Here is a 23,706-nt window from a genome sequence, read left to right on the forward strand (position 1 = left end):
GAACAGGGCAAACTTGACTGCTTCTTAGTAACAGGCAGACGTCAGCAGCAGAACAAACTCACATCAAGTAAAAAACGAGTTGGTTTCAACAGCATAGCTAACTAGCTAGCATATTTACATCATCATTCGCTCTGATCGGCCGAGAAGACACTCTTTTCCCAATGTCAATCATCTCTCGTTATCTGGCATTAGCTTGCTTACAATATGTGATGTTGGCTGTTGTCTTAGAAAATAAATAGGCCTATACATTTAGACATTTTGGCTAGAGAGACATTTGGTATGAATTTTGAGTTGTGAAAGTTATTTTTCGACAACCTAAAGATCTGTGCACGGCCCTGTCGAGATACTTCTTGAAACTGTCCTCGGTGTGACCCTAAAGGGGTCCCCAGTGGGGTTTGTGTTATGGATTGGACCCTGTTGGCAGCCCACCAGTCTCTCTCTCTAGGCGCATCGTTTCATGTCACGCCAGACGTCACACTGCCTAAGGTCCCTGGGGCCTCTGCGATCCAGTTTGCACACACACACACACACACACACACACACACGCACACACACACGCACACACGCGACTTGAGCCCCTACACAATGCGTTTCAATCTGGACGGTGGCAGATAGCGCAGCGAGTAAAAGGAGGGACCTTCACAAGCGGCTGGGCCTAGGAAAACGCTATATCAAAACAAACAACAAAATCAGCCTACCACTGTTTCCAATGGCTGTCATGTTTATTATCAGGCGAAGTCCTCCCAGATTGCACTTCCTAGGGCTTCCACTAGATGTCAACTGTCTTTAGAAAGAGTTTCAGGCTTGTTTTTGGAAAAATTAGCTACAATTTGTAGTTTTTCTAAGTGGCTCCCATTTTGGCTGTAGTGTTTTCATGCGTGAGGATGAGAGCGCGTTCTTTGTTGTTTATCTCCGGTAAAGACAATAACGATTCTCCGTCTTAAATTGTATTGTTTATTTACGTATTATGGTACCTGAGGTTTGATTATAAATGTTGTTTGACTTGTTTGGAGAAGTTTATTGGTAACGTTTGGGATTCATTTTGAAGGAGGGAAACCAGTGGATTATTGACTGAAGCACGCCAGCTAAACTGAGTTTTTGGGGATATAAAGAAGGACATTATCGAACAAAAGGACCATTTGTGATGTAGCTGGGACCTTTTGGAGTGCCAACAGATGAAGATCTTCAAAGGTAAAGCATTTATTATATCGCTATTTCTGACTTTCGTGGCGCACCTGCCTGGTAGAAATATGTTTTTCATGCATTTGTATGCGGGGCGCTGTCCTCAGATAATCGCATGGTGTGCTTTCGCCGTAAAGCCTTTTTGAAATCTGACACAGCGGCTGGATTAACAAAGTTAAGCTTTATTTCGATGTATGACACTTGAATTTTCATGAATGTTAAATATTTCTATTTCTGTAATTTGAATTTGGTGCTCTGCAATTTCACCGGATGTTGTCGAGGTGGGTCGCCAGAGGAACGCCTGCGCCAGACAGGTTAAATTGTTTAACTTGGGTTAAACATTTCGGGTAGCCTTCCACAAGCTTCCCACAATAAGTTGGGTCAATTTTTGCCCATTCCTCCTGACAGAGCTGGTGTAACTGAGTCAGGACTGTAAGCCTCCTTGCTCGCAAACACTTTTTCAGATCTGCCCACAAATTTTTTTTATTGGATTGAGGTCAGGGCTTTGTGATGGCCACTCCAATACCTTGACTTTGTTGTCCCTAAGCCATTTTTGCCACATCTTTGGAAGTATGCTTGGGGTCATTGTCCATTCGGAATACCCATTTGCAACCAAGCTTTAACTTCCTGACTGATGTCGTGAGATGTTGCTTCAATATATCCACATAATATTCCTCCTCATGATGCCATCTATTTTGTGAAGTGCACCAGTCCCTCCTGCAGCAAAGCACCCCCACAACATGATGCTGCCACCCCCATGCTTCACGGTTGGGATGGTGTTCTTCAGCTTGCAAGCCTCCACCTTTTTCCTCCAAACATAATGATGGTCATTATGGCCAAACAGTTCTATTTTTATTTCATCAGACCAGAGGACATTTCTCCAAAAAGTACGATCTTTGTCCCCATGTGCAGTTGCAAACCGTAGTCTGGCTTTTTTAATGGCAGTTTTGGAGCAGTGGCTTCTTCCTTGCTGAGCGACCTTTCCGGTTCTGTCGATATAGAACTAGATACTATGGTACTATGGTTTCCTCCAGCATCTTCACAAGGTCCTTTGCTGTTGTTCTGGGATTGATTTGCGCTTATCGCACCAAAGTATGTTCATCTCTAGGAGACAGAACGCGTCTCCTTCCTGAGCGGTATGACGGCTGCATGGTCCCATGGTGTTTATACTTGCGTACAATTGTTTGTACAGATAAACGTGGTACCTTCAGGTGTTTGGAAATTGCTCCCAAGGATGAACCAGACTTGTGGAGGTCTACAATTCTCTTCTGAGGTCTTGGCTGATTTCTTTTGATTATCCCATGATGTCAAGCAAAGAGGCACTGAGTTTGAAGGTAGGCCTTGAAATACATCCACAGGTACACCTCCAATTGACTCAAATGATGTCAATTAGCCTATCAGATGCTTCTAAAGCCATGACATCATTTTCTGGAATTTTCCAAGCTGTTTAAAGGCACAGTCAACTTAGTGTATGTAAACATCTGACCCACTGGAATTGTGATACAGTGAATTATAAGTACAATAATCTGTCTGTAAACAATTGTTGGAAAAATGACTTGTGTCATGCACAAAGTAGATGTCCTAACCGACTTGCCAAAACTATAGTTTGTTAACAAGACATTTGTGGAGTGGTTGAAAAACAAGTTTTAATGACTAAACTTCCGACTTCAACTGTAGAAAGGGAGAGAGGGATATTGAAAGAGAGAAAACGGCTGAGAGGAGAGCCTAAATCACGATTGGCATAGGGAAAAAGAGAGGGAGAGATAAAAAGAAGAGAAATAGAAGGTGACATTCAGAGAAAGAAAGAGATAAATACATAATGACTCAAATATGAAGAAAGAGTGGAAGAAATGGTTCCAAGAGAACAAAAACCGATAAAGGAGGGGAAAACGGACAGCAACAGTGAGAGAGAAAGCATGCAAGACAAATATGGAAAGTGAAAGAGAGAGAAAGATGGAAAAAGAAAACAAATGGGAGCTGAGGCAGATTGTGGACAGAACGGCCTGAAGCACTACTGCAGAGCAGGAGGATGGCATGGGGGGCTGGCAAGGAGGCAGGGGAAAGGAATGGAAGGGGGCGGCCTGGCTGGCACCGCTCCCTGCCGATGAGGTGCCCAGGATAGAACGTTGCTCCGCCCCTGCCTCGGATCAGCTGACCCCAGAGGCAGGTAAACAGAGAGACGGGCAGGTCGTTTGGTAGGTAGGTATAGGCAGGCGGACAGGAAAGAGAGAGCGAGAAGACGGACAGAAAGACAGACTCCCACATAACAGAACACCACACAGAAACACTTTACTTCACTATGGTGTCACTTAGCCAGTCAGAGAGCTAAGAACAGGTCAGCTAGGCAGCTGGAACAGGCATATAAGCCTAGGTCAAACCACAACCGCACAACAAACAACACTGCGAGCGAGAGCCAGCCAGCAACTTCCGAGAGGGCCAGAAAGGGAAAATGGTGCCAGATAAGAAAAAAAAGAAAGCAAGAGATCACACCTCCCCCACACAGACCTCTAATGCAGACCCGTGCGCGGCGTTCAACATGGTACACGTGAGGCAGAAAGACGGCACCGCCCTCGGCGGGCGCCATGTCCGGGTAGGGCGGGCTATGATGCCCCCCTGCCAGGTGGCAGGTTTTTGGGTCCGGGATGTTGGCACGGTCCAACCTGTAGCTACATGCTTCTCAAAATAGGATTAAAATTGAACACAGCCAACAGAGGTTCAGTGTTTCTTGTTTAGGCTTTATTCTCCCTCAACAGAATAAAGAATAATAATGATCTGTGCATGGTGGGACTGAGAGGGAGGGAGAACCTCGAATTTGGAAGGGAACCGAGAGGGAGAGAGAAAGAGAAATGGAATTGAGAGATGGATAGATTGATAGAAACCGAGCGAGAAAGACTGATAGAAACAGAAAGAGAGAGAGAGAGAAAGAAAGAGGGAGAAAACAAGAAAACAAACAAACGCATTCCTTGGAGAGAGGAAGAAGGGAGGAGAGAGGAAGAAGGAAAGAAAATAGGCCAGCTAGTCTGGCAGAGGCAGACACCACATGACTTTGATTTGAAGGAGAAGATAAGTGAAACTTTGTGTGTGTTCCGTTTCGACTAAATGAACGGCATACTCCCGACCACAGGCTAAACAGCACACCTCCGTCACAGAAAATAAAGTACCCAAAACATCCCTTTGTATATTTAATTTGTTGTTTGGCATGTTCTGTTGTTTTTTTTCTTCCCCTCGGTTTACAAGCAACTTCACAAAAGTAGGTCTTATTTGGGGGTTATCCACAAAGTCAATTACTCTGTAATCTCCATTGACTCATCTCCAATCTTTAAAAAGCTGAAACAGAATATTGAACTTAATAAAGCAGACAAATCCTGGGGGACAATATATTGAAGTATTTCAAAATCCCTTCTAAAGATTAAACAAAACGGTAAAACTGATTATCTTACATAATTTAAATCAACAGAGCTTGCGGTTGAAAAATAGACCGTCAAACAGATCCCTTTTTTTCTGTTGGTCCAGTGTGGCCTAGATTCACTTCTCTCTCGCTACCGGTCTGTTGTGTGTGAGTACAATGGCAAAAGTGTTGACGGGCACAGATACTTTGTTCTTGCTACTAATATAAGCAGTGGAGAGCGAAAGGTTGTCAAAACTACGGAACACATGTGAACGTCCAATTGACCCATTCATATTCTGTTGAGAATGTGCAGAAACACAAACACAGAAAGTATATGCGCGCTCTCTCTCTCTCCCCATCTCCCTCACACACCACACACAGACACCCCTAAAGCGGGCCAAACCACCCCCCCCCCCCCCCACCACGACCCATATTCCCTGTATGTGCGCTCACCAGCGGCCTGCCACTGATTTTCTCTGATGTCTAACTAAGAGGGTTCGGCTCTACAAAGGCCTTCACACCCCCCTCGCGGTAACGAGGGGTGACTTGAAAAACGGGGCGCCCCCGAGCCTTTGAACACTGTCAGCGCCATGACTAATTGGGTTATGTCATTTCCCCCCTTTGTACCGCCGTCCCACTGGTCAAAAAGATGACTACGTCCAAAACGCAACCCTTTTTCCTATAAAATGCACTACTTTTGACCAGAGCCCTATGGACCATGCACTATATAGGGAATAGGGTGCCATTTGAGACTCACACCCCATCTCTGGCCGAGGAAAGAACTGATCAGGGAATCAGCGATACCTGATATTTCCTTGTTTTTCCGGTAAGACGGACGTGTCTTCTAAACTTGACTAAATCTGATTAATAAGTCACTGTATGGACTGGGATAGAGGATAATGGAGGAGGTGTCTGCTGAAGCACATTTTCCTCGAAGATCATGAGGAGTGTGTGTGGGTGTGTGTGTGAATATGTAAGCATGTACAGTACCAGTCAAAAGCTTGGACACACCTACTCATTCAAGGGTTTTTCTATATTTCTACTATTTTCTACACTGTAGAATAATAGTGAAGACATCAAAAATATGAAATAACACATATGGAATCATGTAGTAACTAAAAAAGTGTTAAACAAATCAAAAAAGAAGCCACCCTTTGCCTTGATTACACCTTTGCACACTTTTGGCATTCTCTCAACCAGCTTCATGAGGTAGTCATGCACCTGGAATGCATTTAAATTAACAGGTGTGCCTTGTCAAAAGTTAATTTGTGGAATTTATTTTGTTCTTAATGCATTTGAGCCAACCAGTTGTGTTGTGAAAAGGTAGAGGTGGTATACAGAAGCCCTATTTGGTAAAAGACAATGTCAATGTTATGGCAAGAACAGAGAGAAACGACAGTTCATCATTACTTTATGACATGAAGGTTAGTCAATGCGGAAAATGTCAAGAACTTAGAACGTTTCTTCAAACGCAGTTGCAAAAACCATCAAGCGCTATGATGAAATTGGCTCTCATGAGGACCACCACAGGAAAGGAAGACCCAGAGTTACCTCTGCTGCAGAGGATAAGCTCAGTAGAGTTACCATCCTCAGAAATTGCAGACCAAATAAATGCTTCAAAGTTCAAGTAACAGACACATCTCAACATCAACTGTTCAGAGGAGACTGCATGAATCAGGCCTTCATGGTCGAATTGCTGCAAAGAAACCACTACTAAAGGACACTAATAAGAAGAAGAGACTTGCTTGGGCCAAGAAACACTAGCAATGGACATTAGAGCAGTGGAAATCTGTCCTTTGGTCTGATGAGTCAGAATGAGATTTTTGCTTCCAACCGCCGTGTCTTTGTGAGACGCAGAGTAGGTGAACGGATTATCTCCACATGTGTGGTTCCCACCGTGAAGCATGGAGGAGGAGGTGTGATGGTGTGGGGGTGCTTTGCTGGTGACACTGTTAGTGATTTATTTAGAATTTAGGGCAAACTTAACCAGCATGGCTACCACAGCATTCTAATGCGATACGCCATCCCACATGATTCCATATGTGTTATTTTATAGTTGTGATCTCTTCACTATTATTCTACAATGTAGAAAATAGTAAAAATAAAGAAAAACCCTGGAATGAGTAGGTGTGTCTAAACTTTTGACTGGTACTGTATTTGTATCTGTGTGTGTGTGAGTGTGCACATATGCAAGCATGTATGTATTTTTATCTGTGTACGCGCGTGCGAGTCTGTGTGCGCATTTGCCTGTGTGTGTGTGTGTCTCTCTCTCCCTCTCCACACGACAATAGGGTGCTCTGTGACGGATCTGAAGCCTCCATTTAGCCGACGCTTCCGTCAGCGGGCTGTGGAAAACACCACCGCCCGCCTCGCCGCCCCAACCCAGCAGGCTGACAGGGGCTCGGTGGAGCACAGGGCCGCATGATAAAAGGCTCTATTCACAGGCAGAGACAACAAGTAGAGTTTTTTTTCTTTTCATCCACAACGGATCTCTGAATGCTTTTGAGAAGAGGCACAGAACCATTTGAATTTTTCCGGAGTTCCATAGGCCTGAGACAGTGACTATGGATATGGATAGGGACCTGGGTTGAAATAGTGTTTGTTTTCCTTTTGAGCCTGCCTGGCGCAACGGACCAAATAGGATAGTCCCAAAAGAGCAAACCTGTCACCAGGCAGGCACAATGAAACACTTTGAAAGTAAACAAATACTATTTGAAACCCGGTGTGGACTATGGATGGGAAACGGAAAGGCCAACATGTTAACAATTTCACTTTTAACATGTCACATAATAGCAATATCATTCTGAATATGCCATGAGTTGGAGGTGACTAATTGCGGATTTTTATAAAACCCTTACAGCTCTGTCCGCTTCTAACCTCAAGAGAATGTTAATCTCTGGATAAAAGAACGTGGTGTGGACCTGCACCTTTCTTTAGCCTTCAGTCTTTTCAGGAGAACTCAATGCACTTTCATATATATAAATGAGAGAGAGAGAGAGAGAGAGAGAGAGAGAGAGAGAGAGAGAGAGAGAGAGAGAGAGGCCATGCAGGTTCAGCGAGGGGGAAGGAGGGGTGTAACTGCAGACATGGGTCTGTGGAATGCACACTTTTTAAAAAGCGCCTGGCTAGACCGGCACCGTTCCTCAAGCCCTCTCTTTCTTCCTCCCTCGCTCCTCAGCCCTTCAGGAATGAGACAATGGAAGAATCCCGGAGCTGGTCTGCCAAGAAAGAGTTCCAAACGCTCCTGGCCTGTGTCCCAAATGGAACCTTGTTCCCTATAAAGTGCACTATACAGTGAATAGTATTCCATTCGGGACGGTAGATGTGGACAGAGAGAAGAAGGAATGTCCGCCAAGCACATGGTATGACGTTAGGGGTAAAGTTTGGAAAAGCGAGCACCTGGAGTACGCCCGGTGAGGTGTTGACCCACGTGAGTCTAATCAAAAACAGGCGATGGATGGGCGCACGGAATTTCTGACCTCACTCTAGATCCACCTCCTTGCTTCACCCCCTCGTCTGTCTGTCTGTCTGGCTGTCAGGCAAGCTGAGTCACAATTGAAATTTGTCAAGAGTGCAAAAATCACAACAAAAGCTTAACAACGGATGGACGCAGAATGAAGACTCTCCTCATGCGAACCATGTTTATGTTTCCAGAATCTATTACTTTCCTCCAATCACACAAGTCAATCACCTTTTTGTGATTGACTATGCACTATTTAAACGAGAATAAAGCCCTGGAAAACACAAGCATCCAAAACGACAGAATGCAATGGGAACTCTCATGCAAACTTAGCTTTACCATTTCATTTCAGAAATGTTTCCATAATCCTTTCCTCCGAAAACACACAAAAACAAATCCACTTTTTGTCCGTAGAGACAAGCCTCGCAATGATCTGTACAGCCAAAACCATCAAAACCTCTGGACACGCAACAGGAACTTTCCATCTCATGCAAACTCAACATCTCATTCCCATGAATGTTTCCATAATCTTTCCCTTTTCCATCACAAGAGTCAATCATCCTACCTCACTGGATCCGTGACAAACTCTACCGCCATCAACAAACGTTCCAATTACCTGGGTGCTGACAAATCGTGTGCCGTCCGTTGCCTCCACTGTCAGGTTATAATTGGATTTTTGCTCGGCGTCGAGGGGCCTCGCCACGATCAGGGTCCCACTGGCCTTGCCAACGTCAAAGCGGCTGTCGTAGTTCCCACCTGGTGGAAACGATGGAGGGAAGGGTTAGGCGGACGCACAATTAAAATGGACAGGAAATGAGTGGGGCTATCATCACCTGTTTAAACGATGATGCAGCACTGGAGCTAGGTAAGCTAACAGTGACATACGGTTCTGTTTGGCTGTGGTGTTATTCTAGAGGCCCTTATACATCAATTGTATGTAATCAATGCATAATAATATGTATATTATCCGTACTGTTGCTTATATCAATATGATAAGCAACACAATCCCTATTGTTGATACATACAGAAGCACATGTGTACTGCACTATGCATCAACAATGTGAATACTTTTACCTGTGGTTATGTTAACTTTCCAGGCTCATTATGGAACCATATGTGCAAGTGGTACGGTGTGTATACATCAAGCACATACAGTTAGCTGCATGTGTCAATAGATTCCACAAGACACCACGAATGAAATACATACGGTACGTACACAAAATGGAGCCATATGTTCATGTGTGGTATATGTGTTTATGTAAATCTGTTGTCACGCGATCACAAGAACGACGGAAACGATGCACAAGCTCAACCACGGGCACGTGACAGCACAACTGGGTTCAAACACTATTCGGAATCGTTCAAATACTTTGAACGTTTGCTCTAGCCTGCATGGAGTGTCAGATGGGTGGGGTTTACACTGCTGGGACTACCCCATTGGTCTATTAAGCCAGGCAAGCTCAGACAAGCACAGCTAAAGTAGTTTAAATGATTTCAAATAGTATTTGAACCCGGGTCTGCGTGACAGACATCACAGTCAACGACCTCTTAATACAACCAATGGTATTAGAGAGGTCACTTAATACAGCCAATGACAGTAGAGAGATCCCATTACGGCAGATCTACCTTCCGCTGTACAGTTGAGGTCGCAAGCCATCTGAACGATGTAAAACACTTCCTCTATGTCTCCTTCTGGACAAACCAAATCCAGTAAGAGAGAGAGAGACATTCCCAAAGGAGAAAAGAAGAGAAGAGCAGCAGAGAAGCAGAGAACACAGAAAAAAGAGAGAGAAGGTGTCAGTCAAACGTTGGTTAGAAGAAGGGAGGGGGAGAAGTACTTTCAGGAAATGTCAGGAAGAGTTTATGCAGCAGAGATGTTAACAGTCACCGTGCAAAGAAGTCCCTATTAGAGATTCAATTATTACAGTGAGAAAGGAGAAAAAAAAACATGTATATAGGTTTGTAGGTTTTTGGGTTTGTAGGCTACACACTCACATTCACTTGCTAGGGTTAGTGCCAAGAAGAATGCTACAAGAATCTATGCCGGGGATGTCTTCCCTTGACTAAAAAACTAGATGAATCTCCTTCTAGAATGCACTCAACTTAAACAAATACACACCCGTGCACGTATGCACGGACCCACGTATGCACGGACCCACCCACACACAACCTAAAACAAAACCCCTGCGTCCACTCGTCAAGGCTTCACCTGTGATTTCGAACCAGACGGGCGTGTCCGACGTCTCCGTGGTGATGACCCCCACCATGTGCGCCACGGGGTCGCTCTCCATCACCGAGAAGAAGAAGGGGGGCTCCTCGAAGGCCAGGGGGCGCGCGCCGGCCGCCACCTCCGGCTTGGGGATCCACTCGATGTGCAGCCGGCAGGTGGACAACTTCTGGGGGCGTCCGTTGTCCACCGCTTTGATCTGATAGAGGGAATTAATTGATTTGAGTTGATTTGGGTAACACAATTTTACAACAAGATGCATTGGACTCCCAGGGGATAGCACTTAAAAGCATGAATTTAAATACTTTAATGAAAACACAGGGCGAGGGGTGGAGGGGGCGAGAGAGAGAGCAAGAGAGAGAGAGAAATAGAGTGAGAAACAGAGACAAATAGGCAAAGGGGTCAAAGAACGGTCAGCTAGCCCACATGGGGAAAAACAACAACAGAGCAGAACACCTGTTACCATGGCGTTCCCTGTTAAACAGGTGTCGGTAGAGCTTATTGTGTCATGTGTCTAATTCTGTCAAGTGAGATAAATCTATCACAGGCAACATTGGCCCAAAAGTACTACGACGTAAAAATACTGTGACTATCCTAAGCATCAAAAGGTTATCAACAAATGCAATTTGGCATGTACATTGGAAATGTAAAAGTAAATGATTTGTCCAGTAATTCTCTAAAACACTGATCTAGTTAAAGATGTCATTTAACTCAGCATGTATGTTGACATTCCTCTAAAAGCAAAATAAAATCCTAAGCCTAAGTGACTTCTCCCCAACTATACAGAACAAAAATATAAATGCAACATATAAAGTGTTTGTTCCATGTTTCATGAGCTGAAATAAAAGATCCCAAAAATGTTCCATACACACAAAAAGCTTATTTCTCTCAAATATTGTGCACACGTGTTTACATCCTTGTTAGTGAGCATTTTTCTTTTGCCAAGATAATCCATCCACCTGACAGGTGTGGCATATCAAGGAGCTGATTAAACAGCATGATCATTACACAGATGCACCTTGCGCTGGGTACAATAAAAGGCCACTCTTAAATGTGCAGTTTTGTCACACAACACAATGCCACAGATGTCTACATTTTGAGGGAGCTAGCAATTTGCATGCTGACTGCAGAGCTTTTGCCAGAGAAGTTAATGTTCAATTCTCTACCATAAGCCACCTCCAACGTCGTTTTAGAGAATTTAGCAGTACGTCCAATGGGCCTCACAACCGCAGACCACGAGTAACCACGTCAGCTCAGGACCTCCACATCCGGCTTCACCTGCGAGATCATGAGACCAGCCACCCGGACATCTGATGAAACTGTCTGTAATAAAGCCCTTTTGTGGGGGAAAACTCACTCTGATTGCCTGGGCCTGGCTCCCCAGTGGGTTGGCCTGGCTCCCAAGTGGGTGGGCCTATGCCCTCCCATGGATGCGCCCCTGCCCAGTAATGTGAAATCCATAGATTAGGGCCTAATGAATGCATTTCAATTGACTGATTTCCTTATATGAACTGTTAACTCTGTAAAATTGTTGAAATTGTTGCATGTAGCGTTTATATTTTTGTTCAGTATAAGATGCGGAGGAATTTCCTCACAAAAAATCCAGAGTATACAAACAACAAATTCAAATGCGCTAGGCTACTCACGGTGAGGATGTCATACTCCCCGGCAGAGGAGAACTTCTTGGACGACACCAGACCCGTCTTTGGCTCAATGAAGAACTTCCCGTGCTCATCTCCCTCCTCGATGGAATACGAGATCTCCGAGTTGGCCCCCTCGTCGCGGTCCGAGGCGATCACCCGGTACACGGGATCCCGCTTCAGAGCCCGGTCCTTTTCTGGTTTCTCCCGTTCCGGAAGCTTGATCTTGTAGATCTTCTCCAGGAACTGCGGCCGATTGTCGTTCTCATCCAGGACTTTGACGATGACGCGGACCGTGGTGGATTTGGCGGGAACCCCGTGGTCGGTGACGGTGATCTATTAGGGAAAAGTTGGGGAAAAACATGGGATTAGAATGGGAGTATGGGAATTATGTTGCCTGTGACTTTAATCCGAGCGAAAAATAGGGGAAAACATGGAATTAGAGGGAAAAGAGGGAAACGTAAAGCTTCAAAGGATTTCTGTGAATTAAGTGTCAAGGCCAACAGTCAACGGTAGAACGTCATCACATTTCACATTTTGAATGGACGTTGTGTTCCATATACCCACGTAACGTTGGGAAGAGTTGTCACGTAAACATTTCCAATCAAAGCCATGTTTGAAACCAGTTTAGCGAAACAACGCATATACTGCAGAGGAAAGGGAGGGACCAGGCAATAATAGCGCACATATGTGTAAGCAGTAAGCTCTGCATCTCTTGAATATGTAATGACCGGAGCACCGCCGTTTGATTGAGGACGTTCCTTATTCGAAGGCATTGAATTAATCAAAGAGAGCGGAGGTAAAAAGTAAACTCGCTTTCTTCTCCCACCTCCCCCCACCTTCATTTCATTGCTGTACACACAAATGTTTCTCAGTTAGTAAATTGGCTGCCAAAATTGAAGCAATTCCTTCCGAGATTAGCGAGTCATCTTATTCAAAGACCCACGCTGTGCTTCCGGGAACCAATATGCGAAGGGAACAGGCTGTTATTCACTCGCTCGCTTATTGAAATTGAATTGTTCCCTTAGCTTCTTTCTTTCCCTTTCAGTCGTTCGTTTTTTTTATGGTGAATGGATTCAATGAATGTGAGAGGCAAGTCACAGTTTTGCCTTTTTCTCTGAGACAAGCGCAACAAGACCGGTCCAAAGACCACACTCGCTTTGCTTTTCTGCCGCAGAAGAATGAGACTCATCGTTATTTTGGAGATGTAGCAGGCCCCGTCTCTTTGGTGAGCAATGTCTCCTTAGGGCTCCAAAAACGGCATATTCCGTTAAATGGGTTTTACTTGATACCATCCAACCAGGCACAAGAAGGAAAAACTGCTTTTTATCTATGTGGATGTTTTCTTCCTCACAGTGATAGAACTATTAGCTATCAAAACTCCAGCCTGGTCCCAAATCAGTTTGTGTGGTCTTGCCAATTCCTATGGTAATTGTCATGTGGCACAAACTGATCTGAGACCAGGCAACAACAAAAAAAACACACCACTGGCATGATGTTTTCACCCCTTTGGAAAGCCGGGGAGAAACAATTGTTTAAAAATAGTTCAAAAATAATAATGAAGCCCTGCAGCCTACAGTTTGCCGGAGGGACATAAGTTTAGTTTTAACAGTAGTTTTAACACTTGGTAGTTTGAACACTCAGCTGTTTTAACACTTTGTTAATTTGGCCTGGCTTAATAGCTGAATGATGTCTAATCTTTCAAATGAAATGCACAGCCGAGACAGCTTAAAGCACTCAGCCAGCAATAAGCTTAGCTGACCCAAACAAAACACAACACTTAAATGTTATGAGTAACTGGGAATCTGAACTGGGGTTCGTCTATCTATCTCAAAGCGTCAGAAATAAAATAGAGAGCTGAACAATAGTCATTTAAAACCATCTGCTCAGCGCTACAGCAAAATCACTTTGGGGGTTGGTGGTCACACTCTATTTGGCACTAGCAGCGACGATTAGCGGCATAATGTGTTTTTGTTTCCCCGTGCCTAGTCGGTCCGAGGCAGTCCGAGCTATTTGCCCGAACAAAATTAATGAAATAGGACGACGAGGACCATTCGAGTTCGAGGCGGCATGCTCCTCTCGGGAGCAGTGTTGCTGGTGTGTTAGCCCGTATTCTCATATTCTGTAATGAACATTGCCATTACGAGCAGATGAGTTCATTTGGCCCCGTTTCTGATTATATTTTACAGGCGTCCTAAATGGTACCCTACATCTACGTAGTGCACTACTTTTGACCAGAGCCCTAGGTGTCCTGTTCAAAAGTAGTGCACTATACAGGGAATAGAGTGCCATTGTGTACACACACTTTGTCCACAGTTCCCGGTTCCCTTTGTGAAATCAAAGCAGTGGATTGAAAAAAGCTGAAGACGAGGACCCGGCTAACGTTAACAGGTGAACTCTGCTGTATGTGTGTGCATTCCAAATGGTATCCTATTCGCGATATAGTGCACTTGTTTCGACCAGGGGCCCACAGGCCTCCTGTCAAAAGTAGTACATCAAATAGGGAATAGGGACTCCATTTGGGACGCAGGGTGAATGGTAATTATGCCGAGCGACCAGAGAGACAAGACGGGAGCATCAATTACAAAGACAAACTGAACTCTGGAATACCGTACGGGGCACAGAGGGTTAACTACCTTTCTCAGAGGCAGAAAAACTGATTTTTACCTTGTCAGAGGGAGGGTGTGTGTGTGTGTGTGAGTGAGAGAGAGAGAGAGAGAGAAAGATGGTGTATGTGAGTGTACATGCGTGCTTGTGGGCACGCTTCCCAAGCCCTGCTAGACAGTTACTCATCAGCTCATCCTACTCTTTCAAAACAAAGTATTTACCAGAGGCCAGTCTCTGTGTCTGTCAGACAGACAGTCACAACAATGTCAAGATAGTGTCGCAATGGTTCTCGGGCTTTTCGTAATTAAATGTTTACACTTGGCGTGCATTGTTGCACGTCTGCGACAAACCCCTGGTCAAATGGCGGCCAACTCTCAAGTCTGTATTTAGTGAAACGTTAGTGCCTAGACACACAGGCATTAATCATGAAAGTGGCTGAGACTATAGAAACTTGTGAAGTTGGTGTAGAGATAGGCCTATGACCAGAACATTCAACTTGCCTCTCTTTCAGGTCTGGGCGAGCATATCCTAACATATCTCCTTTGTTGTTTCCCCTCCCTCCCTCCCTCCCTCTCCTCAGGCCTGTCACCCTGCCACTGAAGCAGACACACACTCACCAAGATGAGCCTGCCATTTGCTCACTCAGAGACCTCCCCCACTCCCACTGCCAGTGGCACTCACACACATACACACTGGCATGTGCACACATGCACAGACGCAAGCACGTACACACACACACACACACACACCACCTACCAACCCTCACCCCATCATAACCCCCCCCCCCCCCCCACCACTCCACCTCCCCTCCCGGCATCTGGTGCAAACAAGGCCTGCACAGTCAGCCAGCCCCCGACCACCCCCCGCTTCACTTGCTCCACATGTTCTGAAGTCGCTATGGTTACCAGCCAGACTCTGCTCAGAGGCCAGGCTAGGTACAAAGGTCTTTGTCCCAAAAGGCACCCTATGGGTCTTAGTCAAAAGAAGTGCACTACATAGGGAATAGGGTGCCATTTGAGACAAAAGGCGTCACCGTAGCTCTGTTACCACTTACCCACATCTAAAGTATTTAGGTCAAAAGGTACATGCGTCAAATAGCTTTTTTTCCCTTTTTTTAAATCTCTCGCTCCCGTTCCTGACTAACTAAAGTGGAGCAATAGATCGAATGAAAGCTGTAAAGTTATTATATAATCATTCATTAAAACTACAACAAAAATACATAGACACATACATACAGCTGAAGTCAGAAGTTTACATACACCTTAGCCAAATACATTTAAACCTAGTTTTTCACAATTCCTGACATTTAATCCTAGTAAAAATTCCCTGTCTTAGGTCAGTTAGGATCACCACTTTATTTTAAGAATGTGAAATGTCAGAATAATAGTAGAGAATGATTTATTTCAGCTTTTATTTCTTTCATCACATTCCCAGTGTGTCAGCAGTTTATATACACTCAATTAGTATTTGGTAGCATTGCCTTTAAATTGTTTAATTTGGGTCAAACGTTTCGGGTAGCCTTCCACAAGCTTCCCACAATAAGTTGGGTGAATTTTGGCTCATTCTTCCTGACAGAGCTGGTGTAACTGACTCGGGTTTGTAAGCCTCCTTGCTCGCACACGCTTTTTCAGTTCTGCCTACAAATTTTCTATGGGACTGAGGTCAGGGCTTTGCGATGGCCACTCTAATACCTTGACTTTGTTGCCCTTAAGCCATTTTGCCACAACTTTAGAAGTATGTTGGGGTCATTATCCATTTGGAAGACCCATTTGCGACCAAGCTTTAACTTCCTGACTGATGTCTTGAGATGTTGCTTCAATATATCCACATAATTTCCCTTCCTCATGATGCCATCTGTTTTGTGAAGTGCACCAGTCCCTCCTGCAGCAAAGCACCCCCACAACATGATGCTGCCACCCCCGTGCTTCACGGATGGGATGGTGTTCTTTAGCTTGCAAGCCTCCCCCTTTTTCCTCCAAACATAACGATGGTCCGTTCTATTTTTCTTTCATCAGACCAGAGGACATTTTTCCAAAAAGTACGATCTTTGTCCCCATGTGCAGTTGCAAACCGTAGTCTGGCTTTTTTATGGCGGTTTTGGAGCAGTGGCTTCTTCCTTGCTGAGCGACCTTTCAGGTTCTGTCGATATAGGACTCGTTTCACTATGGATAAATACTTTTGTACCGGTTTCCTCCAGCATCTTCACAAGGTACTTTGCTGATTGATTTGCACTTTTCGCACCAAAGTACGTTCATCTCTAGGAGACAGGGGTATGACAGCTGCATAGTCGCATAGTGTTTATACTTGCGTACAATTGTTTGTACAGATGAACATGGTACCTTCAGGCGTTTGAAAATTGCTCCCAAGGATGAACCAGACTTGTGGAGGTCTACTGGATGAACCACACTTCTGAGGTCTTGGCTGATTTCTTTTGATTTTCCCATGATGTCAAGCAAAGAGGCACTGAGTTTGAAGGTAGGCCTTGAAATACATCCACAGGTACACCTCTAATTGACTCAAATTATGTCAATTAGCCTATCAGAAGCTTCTAACGCCATGACATTATTTTCTGGAATTTTCCAAGCTGTTTAAAGGCACAGTAAACTTCTGACCCACTGGAATTGTGATACAGTGAATTATAAGTGAAATAATCTGTCTGTAACAAATTGTTGGACAAATTACTTGTGTCATGCACAAAGTAGATGTCCTAACCGACTTGCCAAAACTATAGTTTGTTGACAAGAAACTTGTGGAGTGGTTGAAAAACAAGTTTTAATGACTGTTACGTTCCCCAGTTTCTGTGTTGTGGGTTTGTATGTGTTTGTGTTTACTTCAGGAAATGGCTTCCTGAAGTCCAAAGCAGCTGATTGGTCGGCTCCAGTGCAGATTGGAGCTCTGACCCCGCCCTCTCGTCAGGAGAACAGCTGTTTTCAATTTCCGACTCATTCTGCAGCTTTAAAAGCCAGAGTACCTTTGTTAGGAGAGAGCTTCTTGGTATGTCCTGTGTTTCGTTGTTGGTATGGATGCATTTTTGTAAAGTATTTTGTAGCTGGTCCTGCTGACGTTTGTGTATGCCACAGGACTGTGTTTTTGATTAGTGAAATTGTTCACTCTAAGTTTGTATTATTCTGTTTCATTTGTTCCCAGGGGGGGAAGGCACCTTGGGAGTGCTTAGGCAAGAGGCCTGCGGGCATAGTATATACTATGTCTATGCACACTAGGTAAGACCTGGGCGCCAGGTGGTGCTAGTTAGGTAAGTTGTGGGTAGGTAGGAAAGGGGGCTCTTTAACTTTTACTTTCTTTGCTTTGGTTCCATCCAGCCCCTTTTCCCCAAATTACCATGTGAAGGAAATAAATTCCCTGTAAACAGTAATATATTCTGCCTCTGTCATCGTTACCCGCATGTGCAGTCACATTCCTTTTCGCTCCACGGGGAGTTGCGTTCCCTCCTCCAAGAGGCGTGTGTAACAGACTCCAACCTAAGTGTATGTAAACATCTGACTTCAACTGTGTATATATATCACACACGGAGTATGGCATGATTAAACATATAAATAAGGTTTTTCCCATGAAGAGAAAACGAGTGTACGAATGTCGCTGTGCATTTTAATTTGGCCCCAACATGAAAGAACTGGAAGAGCGCTATGAGCTTTTTAACATTTTAATGTGGTTCTTTAACGCCTGCCGGAGTATTTTGTCAAACGGGACAGATTAACAGTTTAATAACAAATGGGCTCTGGCTATGTATTCGTAAAAACAGGAGCCTGTTGGAAAAACACACTGGCTATCAGCTCTCTTCATCTCTAAATCTACTGTCCCACACCAACCAATGACCCTGAGATGAACCCTTAAGGGTGGCTTTTGACTCTGTCCTGGGAATCTGCTCGGTCGTTCATACAGAGGGATCCTGACCTGGTCACTAACAAATTAAAGGGCTTTCGTGTCGAAAGCTTCAATTTAGTTGTTTTCCTCTCGCTTGAGGCCTCTGCAACTCGGCACTGAAATCTAGGAGTAGGCCATTTCATTTATCATAGGGGTGGATGAGAGGGGGGAGGGGAAAAAGAGAGGAAAAGCGGTAGGCAGCCAAATGTCTTCCTCCGGAGAACAGATCCCTCCCCTCCTCTGCCCCACTATCTTTACTCTCCAGTCCCAGAATAAAATGAGTGTGTCCCACTGTGTAAATTGAGTATGAAAACCCAGCGAGTGGCTGGCATGCGGGCACACATTGGCATTAATCGGCATCCAATGAACCTCGAATTGCATTAACTCCTATAACGGTAATTAAGCAGCGCCCAATCTGGTTACTCGATCTTGGCACAAAATGAAATGTGCTGGTGTTAAACGTTTGGTTAGGTTGGGCAGAGGGAACTGAATGAGGGGGGAGGGGGGGGGGGAGAAAGTGAGTATCCACAAGTTTAAACATCAACCCGGCTTTGAAGGCTCGCTTCCTGCCCCGGCTTGCCTCCCTCGATCCCGGGATGGTACACTGGCGAAGAACAAAGGCACAGTCACCCTGATTTTTCCCCCCTGGAAATCTCAACCGGCGGAATCATGATCCCAAACCCCCTTCTGCCGGTTAGTGTGGAACTATGCGCTGCGTCTCTGTGCCTCCGCTTGTTTTGGTTGGCAACGCTTGGCACTCGGCCAAAGTATGTCGGTTGGAGGTTGAAGCCAGCCAAGGCTAAAGTTTAGAGAGGCAACTAAAATGGTTGCTTTTGGACATTTGTCCGTTTCGGCTGAAGAGGTCAACCTTGAGTGCCTTTCTGATGATTAGCAATGCTGCTGATGCTTCTCCAAACAAACGGGTTCTCACAGACAGACGGACAAGAAAGTAGTTTTTTGTCTTTCCCCCTTTCTGATAGCGGTAGACCAGACAAAACAAGGTGCTTACCTCAAGAATGTGCTCATCCTGCTGTTCTCGGTCCAGCTTCCTCGAGGTAGTTGTGACGAGACCTGTCGAGGGGAAAAGAGGTTTGTTAGTACTATGGCCATGATCAATGTATCAACGTTGCATCAATGTTATGTCTTACTACAGGACAACGTGATATTCATTTCCTTGAAATGAAACCACAAAACCATATTGAGAAAAAGCCATATTTGAACTGGCAGACGAACTTCATTACAAGATGTATGATGTGCTTCCTAAAGACTCAAAATAGCCAAACTAACACTAAAGCAGGAATAGGACAGGGTGAATTGCTGATTTGCAGTGTTTGGTTATGTCATCCAATCCTTCTTCTAAATGACCTGCGAGAGGAGGATGGGGGCTGAGATACTGACCCCATAGAAAGATCTCCAAACCCCCAGTCACCTCCACGCCCCAGACAGTCCACTGTCAGGCCATCCCGTCCTCTAGATGTGAAATATCACAGCGGTCCGCTAAACGGGCTCTGAAACAGCAGTGGCCTCTAAACTCTAACTGAGGCTTATACCGCAAGCTGAACAAATACAGAAGCAGGCAGTCAGAGGCAGACACCGTCAATTGCAGCCCCAAGCCCGAGCTCTAGCGTATTGAGTCATCTGTTAGAGTGCAGGGATTTCGAATGAGATCCCATGGTTTGTTTTAGATCTGATTTGATTTAAATCCGCTTCAACCAAAGGGCCGGGAGAAGAGAATCTTAAAAAAAAAAGTCTGGCTACATTATACGAGCAACAGTCTCTTCTCCCCAAATAATAAGCAGTGTATTCTCACTCCCGGCGTAATTGTAACCTCGCAGTAAACATGAGTGCAGAGTAGACGTGCCAGAGCAGACCGTACCAGAGCCGGCTGGTGGACCACGCGGCGACAGATTATCATAGCAACAAAAAAAAGGATTTCTGAAACCCGAGCCCATCAATGGCACGTATGGTGCAAACTGGAATAGCAAGCCCATAACTTACAGCACCTCTCGAAATAGCTCTTGCACAGCAAATGAAGGACTCAACTGAGCCGGAGCTCCCCAGGGCTTCGTTCATACTATACCCTAAACTTTGGAATTGAAAATAAATAAAACAAAGTTACCAGCATTAGAGAAAGACAGTGTTTCCCTTGTGCGCTAAGCTATTTTTGTAAAAAAAAATTTAAAGCATTGAACAAAGCTAATGAAGGCATTACAAGTTGGAAAAGCTTGTCAGAGGAAATTGTGAGCGATTTAAGGAAGGACTCTTGACAACATGCCACCGTCAGAACAAACTCAAGAACTAAGTCAATGTGCTACACTGTACTGTTGTTAAGCTTGTAACAATGCTGGTTAGTTTGGCGATGGGTGGAGACTAGCAGCTGACTGTGACATAGCTTTTAAAAGATCACGACGAACAAGGCTCTTTGTAAAAGAAGGTACAGCATATCGGTGGGGCTGTCCTGAAAAGCGGCCAATTTGCAAGGCGTCTCAATGGACGTAAACAAAGTGATCGTATTACCCCCATTTCCCAAAGAATGAAAGAGCTCTCACGCGCACACTCACATTCATACACACACACTAATATTACCCACACTTCCAAAAGACTGACAAAGAGAGGGGGTTGCACTCACACACACACACAAACACACGTTCCCCTTTGTCAAGCTGCCAAGTGTGCCATGCTGAAAATCCTCCACAGCTTTAATTAAAGGGGCGGGGGTTGACTTCTCTGCACCTCCATCCTAGCGAGAAGCTAAATTTAACCGAGGTAGAACTCTTAAAGGTTGCTCTAAATTGATCTGGATGGTTGGAGCCATACTATTTTTTTTAAATATCTTATAGCTGTCTCCTAGCTCTCGGAAGCGGTCCTTTGATGTGGGGTTACACGCGTCAACAACTATGAAGTAGTAGTCTTAGCGTAGCGTACCTTCCTATCTTTACCTGAGCCACAGCTCCAGACCTCCAGCCTTTGACGATCAATTCTACACCTTCCTAATATTGAGCTGCACCCCCCCCCCCCTTTTGTCCTCAGAACAGCCTCAAATCATCGGGGCATGGACTCTACAAGGTGATGAAAGTGTAAGAGGTGATGAAACACACACAAGCCTCCTCAGGAGTGGGCTGAGCCGGGGCCGACAGTAATTACAGCCAGGCTGTTTCGAGAAAAACAACAGTTGCAGAGGAGAGGCATTCCGCAGCACAGCATGTCCTTCAGCACAACCGCATCTCCAAAATGGAGGCCGGGGGAGCTGTCCGGGACAATGCCGGGCTGGGACACAACCCAGGTATTACTGCAGTGATTAGCAGACTAGCAGGGTGACACATATTTAGCTGTCAACTGTAGACGTGTGGGAATGTTGTGGGTGTCTGCAGTGGGAGGTTAAACCCTCCCTAGTTACGAAGGAGCTATATGAGCGCCTTGAGATATTTACCGTAATTGTTGACGAACTAGCGAAAATCGAATAAGCCCCGAGATTTCATTATTTGATCTAAGTTGGGATTGTTTTCTGTTTTTGGGTCGGGGGAGAAAAAAAAACTACCCAGGGCGACTCATTTTTCTCATAAGGAGAAAACGTTTAACCTCTCCTAGCTTCGAGCGCCAAAGACAACAATTTCAATGTCACCATGTTAAATTGTTGAATCTACCAACTAGCTCCAAGCTAGTCTACAGGGAGACCCAACCAGAACTCAAAATGGAGGTTCAAAACAGCAATTTGTTCCCTGCACAGCCAGCTCAGCTCAAGAAAACCCTCATTATCCCTAAGTGTGTATCACAGGGCAAAGTATCCCAAAAGAAGTAGCCCAAAGCACGGCCAACTTGTGTGAGGGGGTCTAAGATGGGGCAGGATAAACATTTCCAGTAGAGAAGGGGTTGTTTGGGTGTTTCTTTAAAGGTGAGATGCCACAGAGCCATTGACTGGGGACCATTGATGGGCCTCCACAGACGTATCATTTAGCTAGGGGAGGAATGCCGCACTTCACACAGCTTACAAAAGGCCCCTGCATTTCCCATAAGAGCCCACTTCACACGCACAAACAGGGATTTAGGGATTCAGACAGGGACACAGATTCACACAACAAGATAGAAACCACCACACACGCCGACAGGGATGTACTGACAGGCACACACACACACACACACACACACACACACACGCTGGCAAACACAGACACAGTGTGAGTGGATTCAGACAATAGCCTTCCGTGACCCTCCCACACCTGCTGCTAAGAGGGTCTTTGTGAAAATGGCTAGCATTTAGTGAAGGAGAGAGAGAGGGACAGCTAAACCACTTCAAAACTAAAATGCCTGCCTCGCTCTCCTAGGCACTGCACAGACACACACAAGGGTTGCTTCAGAGGACTCCATCCTCCCTACCTCATTACCCTCCAACCAGGTAGCTAATAGGGCTCATCTAATGGAGATTCATCTGAGGGGATATAAACAAACAATGTGTCCCAAATGGCACCCTATTCCCTCATAGTGCACTACTTTTGACAGTGGGCCCTGGTCAAAAGTAGGGCATAGGGTACCATTTGGGACACAAAAAAAGAGGGAACCCTACTATGATCTCACTGTCTCTGTAGGCGGTCCTCGATTAGGACGGATACAGGGGGTCTGGGAAAATACTTCCTCTCCAAAACTAATATACATATGATGGAAGCCGAGGAATTTTGGAAGCTTGGGAATTTTCCCCGACAGGATGTGCAGGACTGCCGATAAGCTTAAGAAAGCGCAGTTGCTTACGACCATAAACAGAGATAAATATCGACACTGGAGGAACTCAATTTCGGGGACGGATTTTTATAAGGTCAATGTCATCTGTGGTCGTGGTACATTGAAAGTGTATCAGAGCCACTCGGGTGTTACTGATTCTGATTCCCATGGTCAATGTGACAGGGGTCGTATTCACAGGATACCAAAGAGAAGAAAACTGGCTAAAACAGTGAGGGACTTCCCCAATGAGAGGCACTAATTTTCATCTCCCGTTGCAAGACGTTTTGCTACGGTGTGCCTATAGGGGGGTCCAGATGCCTGTTTTGAGCGTGTGATTGATGTATGGTTTGGTGACAGGGATGAGTAATTGGATACTGTGGAGCTGATTACCAGCTGGGTTCTACATACTGGCTATACTGTATCTATTATGCCTGAATGTAATGTGTCTGCCTTCAATTTAGAGGGAGGGAGGGGAAAAAGAAAGAGAGAGGGAGGTTAGGAGAGAAAGGGAGAGCAAAAATAGACAGCGAGAGACCGGAAACACCTTGTGTGAGATTGAGAAAACACCAACCCAGGCAGATGACGTCCATGTTTTTTTTTTTTACAT

At 45.1% G+C, this 23,706-nt stretch overlaps 1 protein-coding gene across 9 annotated transcripts in view; it reads right to left on the reverse strand.

The window, feature by feature from the left end:
* Positions 1-23,706, reverse strand: part of LOC115191906 (protocadherin Fat 1-like) — a 92,668-nt gene that overhangs the window by 40,089 nt on the left and 28,873 nt on the right. For 7 of the 9 annotated variants that reach the window (XR_003877788.1, XM_029749915.1, XM_029749918.1 and 4 more), the window contains exons 4-8: positions 19,396-19,457; positions 11,904-12,233; positions 10,240-10,456; positions 9,657-9,722; positions 8,647-8,786 (exon numbers count right to left, since the gene is read on the reverse strand). Coding sequence is in view for 8 of the 9 variants with exons in the window: in XM_029749915.1 (XP_029605775.1) it covers positions 8,647-8,786; positions 9,657-9,722; positions 10,240-10,456; positions 11,904-12,233; positions 19,396-19,457 (815 nt within the window). In the remaining variant the exon portion in view is untranslated. The remainder of the gene's footprint in view (positions 1-8,646; positions 8,787-9,656; positions 9,723-10,239; positions 10,457-11,903; positions 12,234-19,395; positions 19,458-23,706) is intronic. The other 2 variants (XM_029749919.1, XM_029749917.1) reach the window with 1 other exon arrangement.

This window comes from Salmo trutta, chromosome 4, assembly GCF_901001165.1.
Source record: "Salmo trutta chromosome 4, fSalTru1.1, whole genome shotgun sequence".
NCBI lineage: Eukaryota > Metazoa > Chordata > Actinopteri > Salmoniformes > Salmonidae > Salmo > Salmo trutta.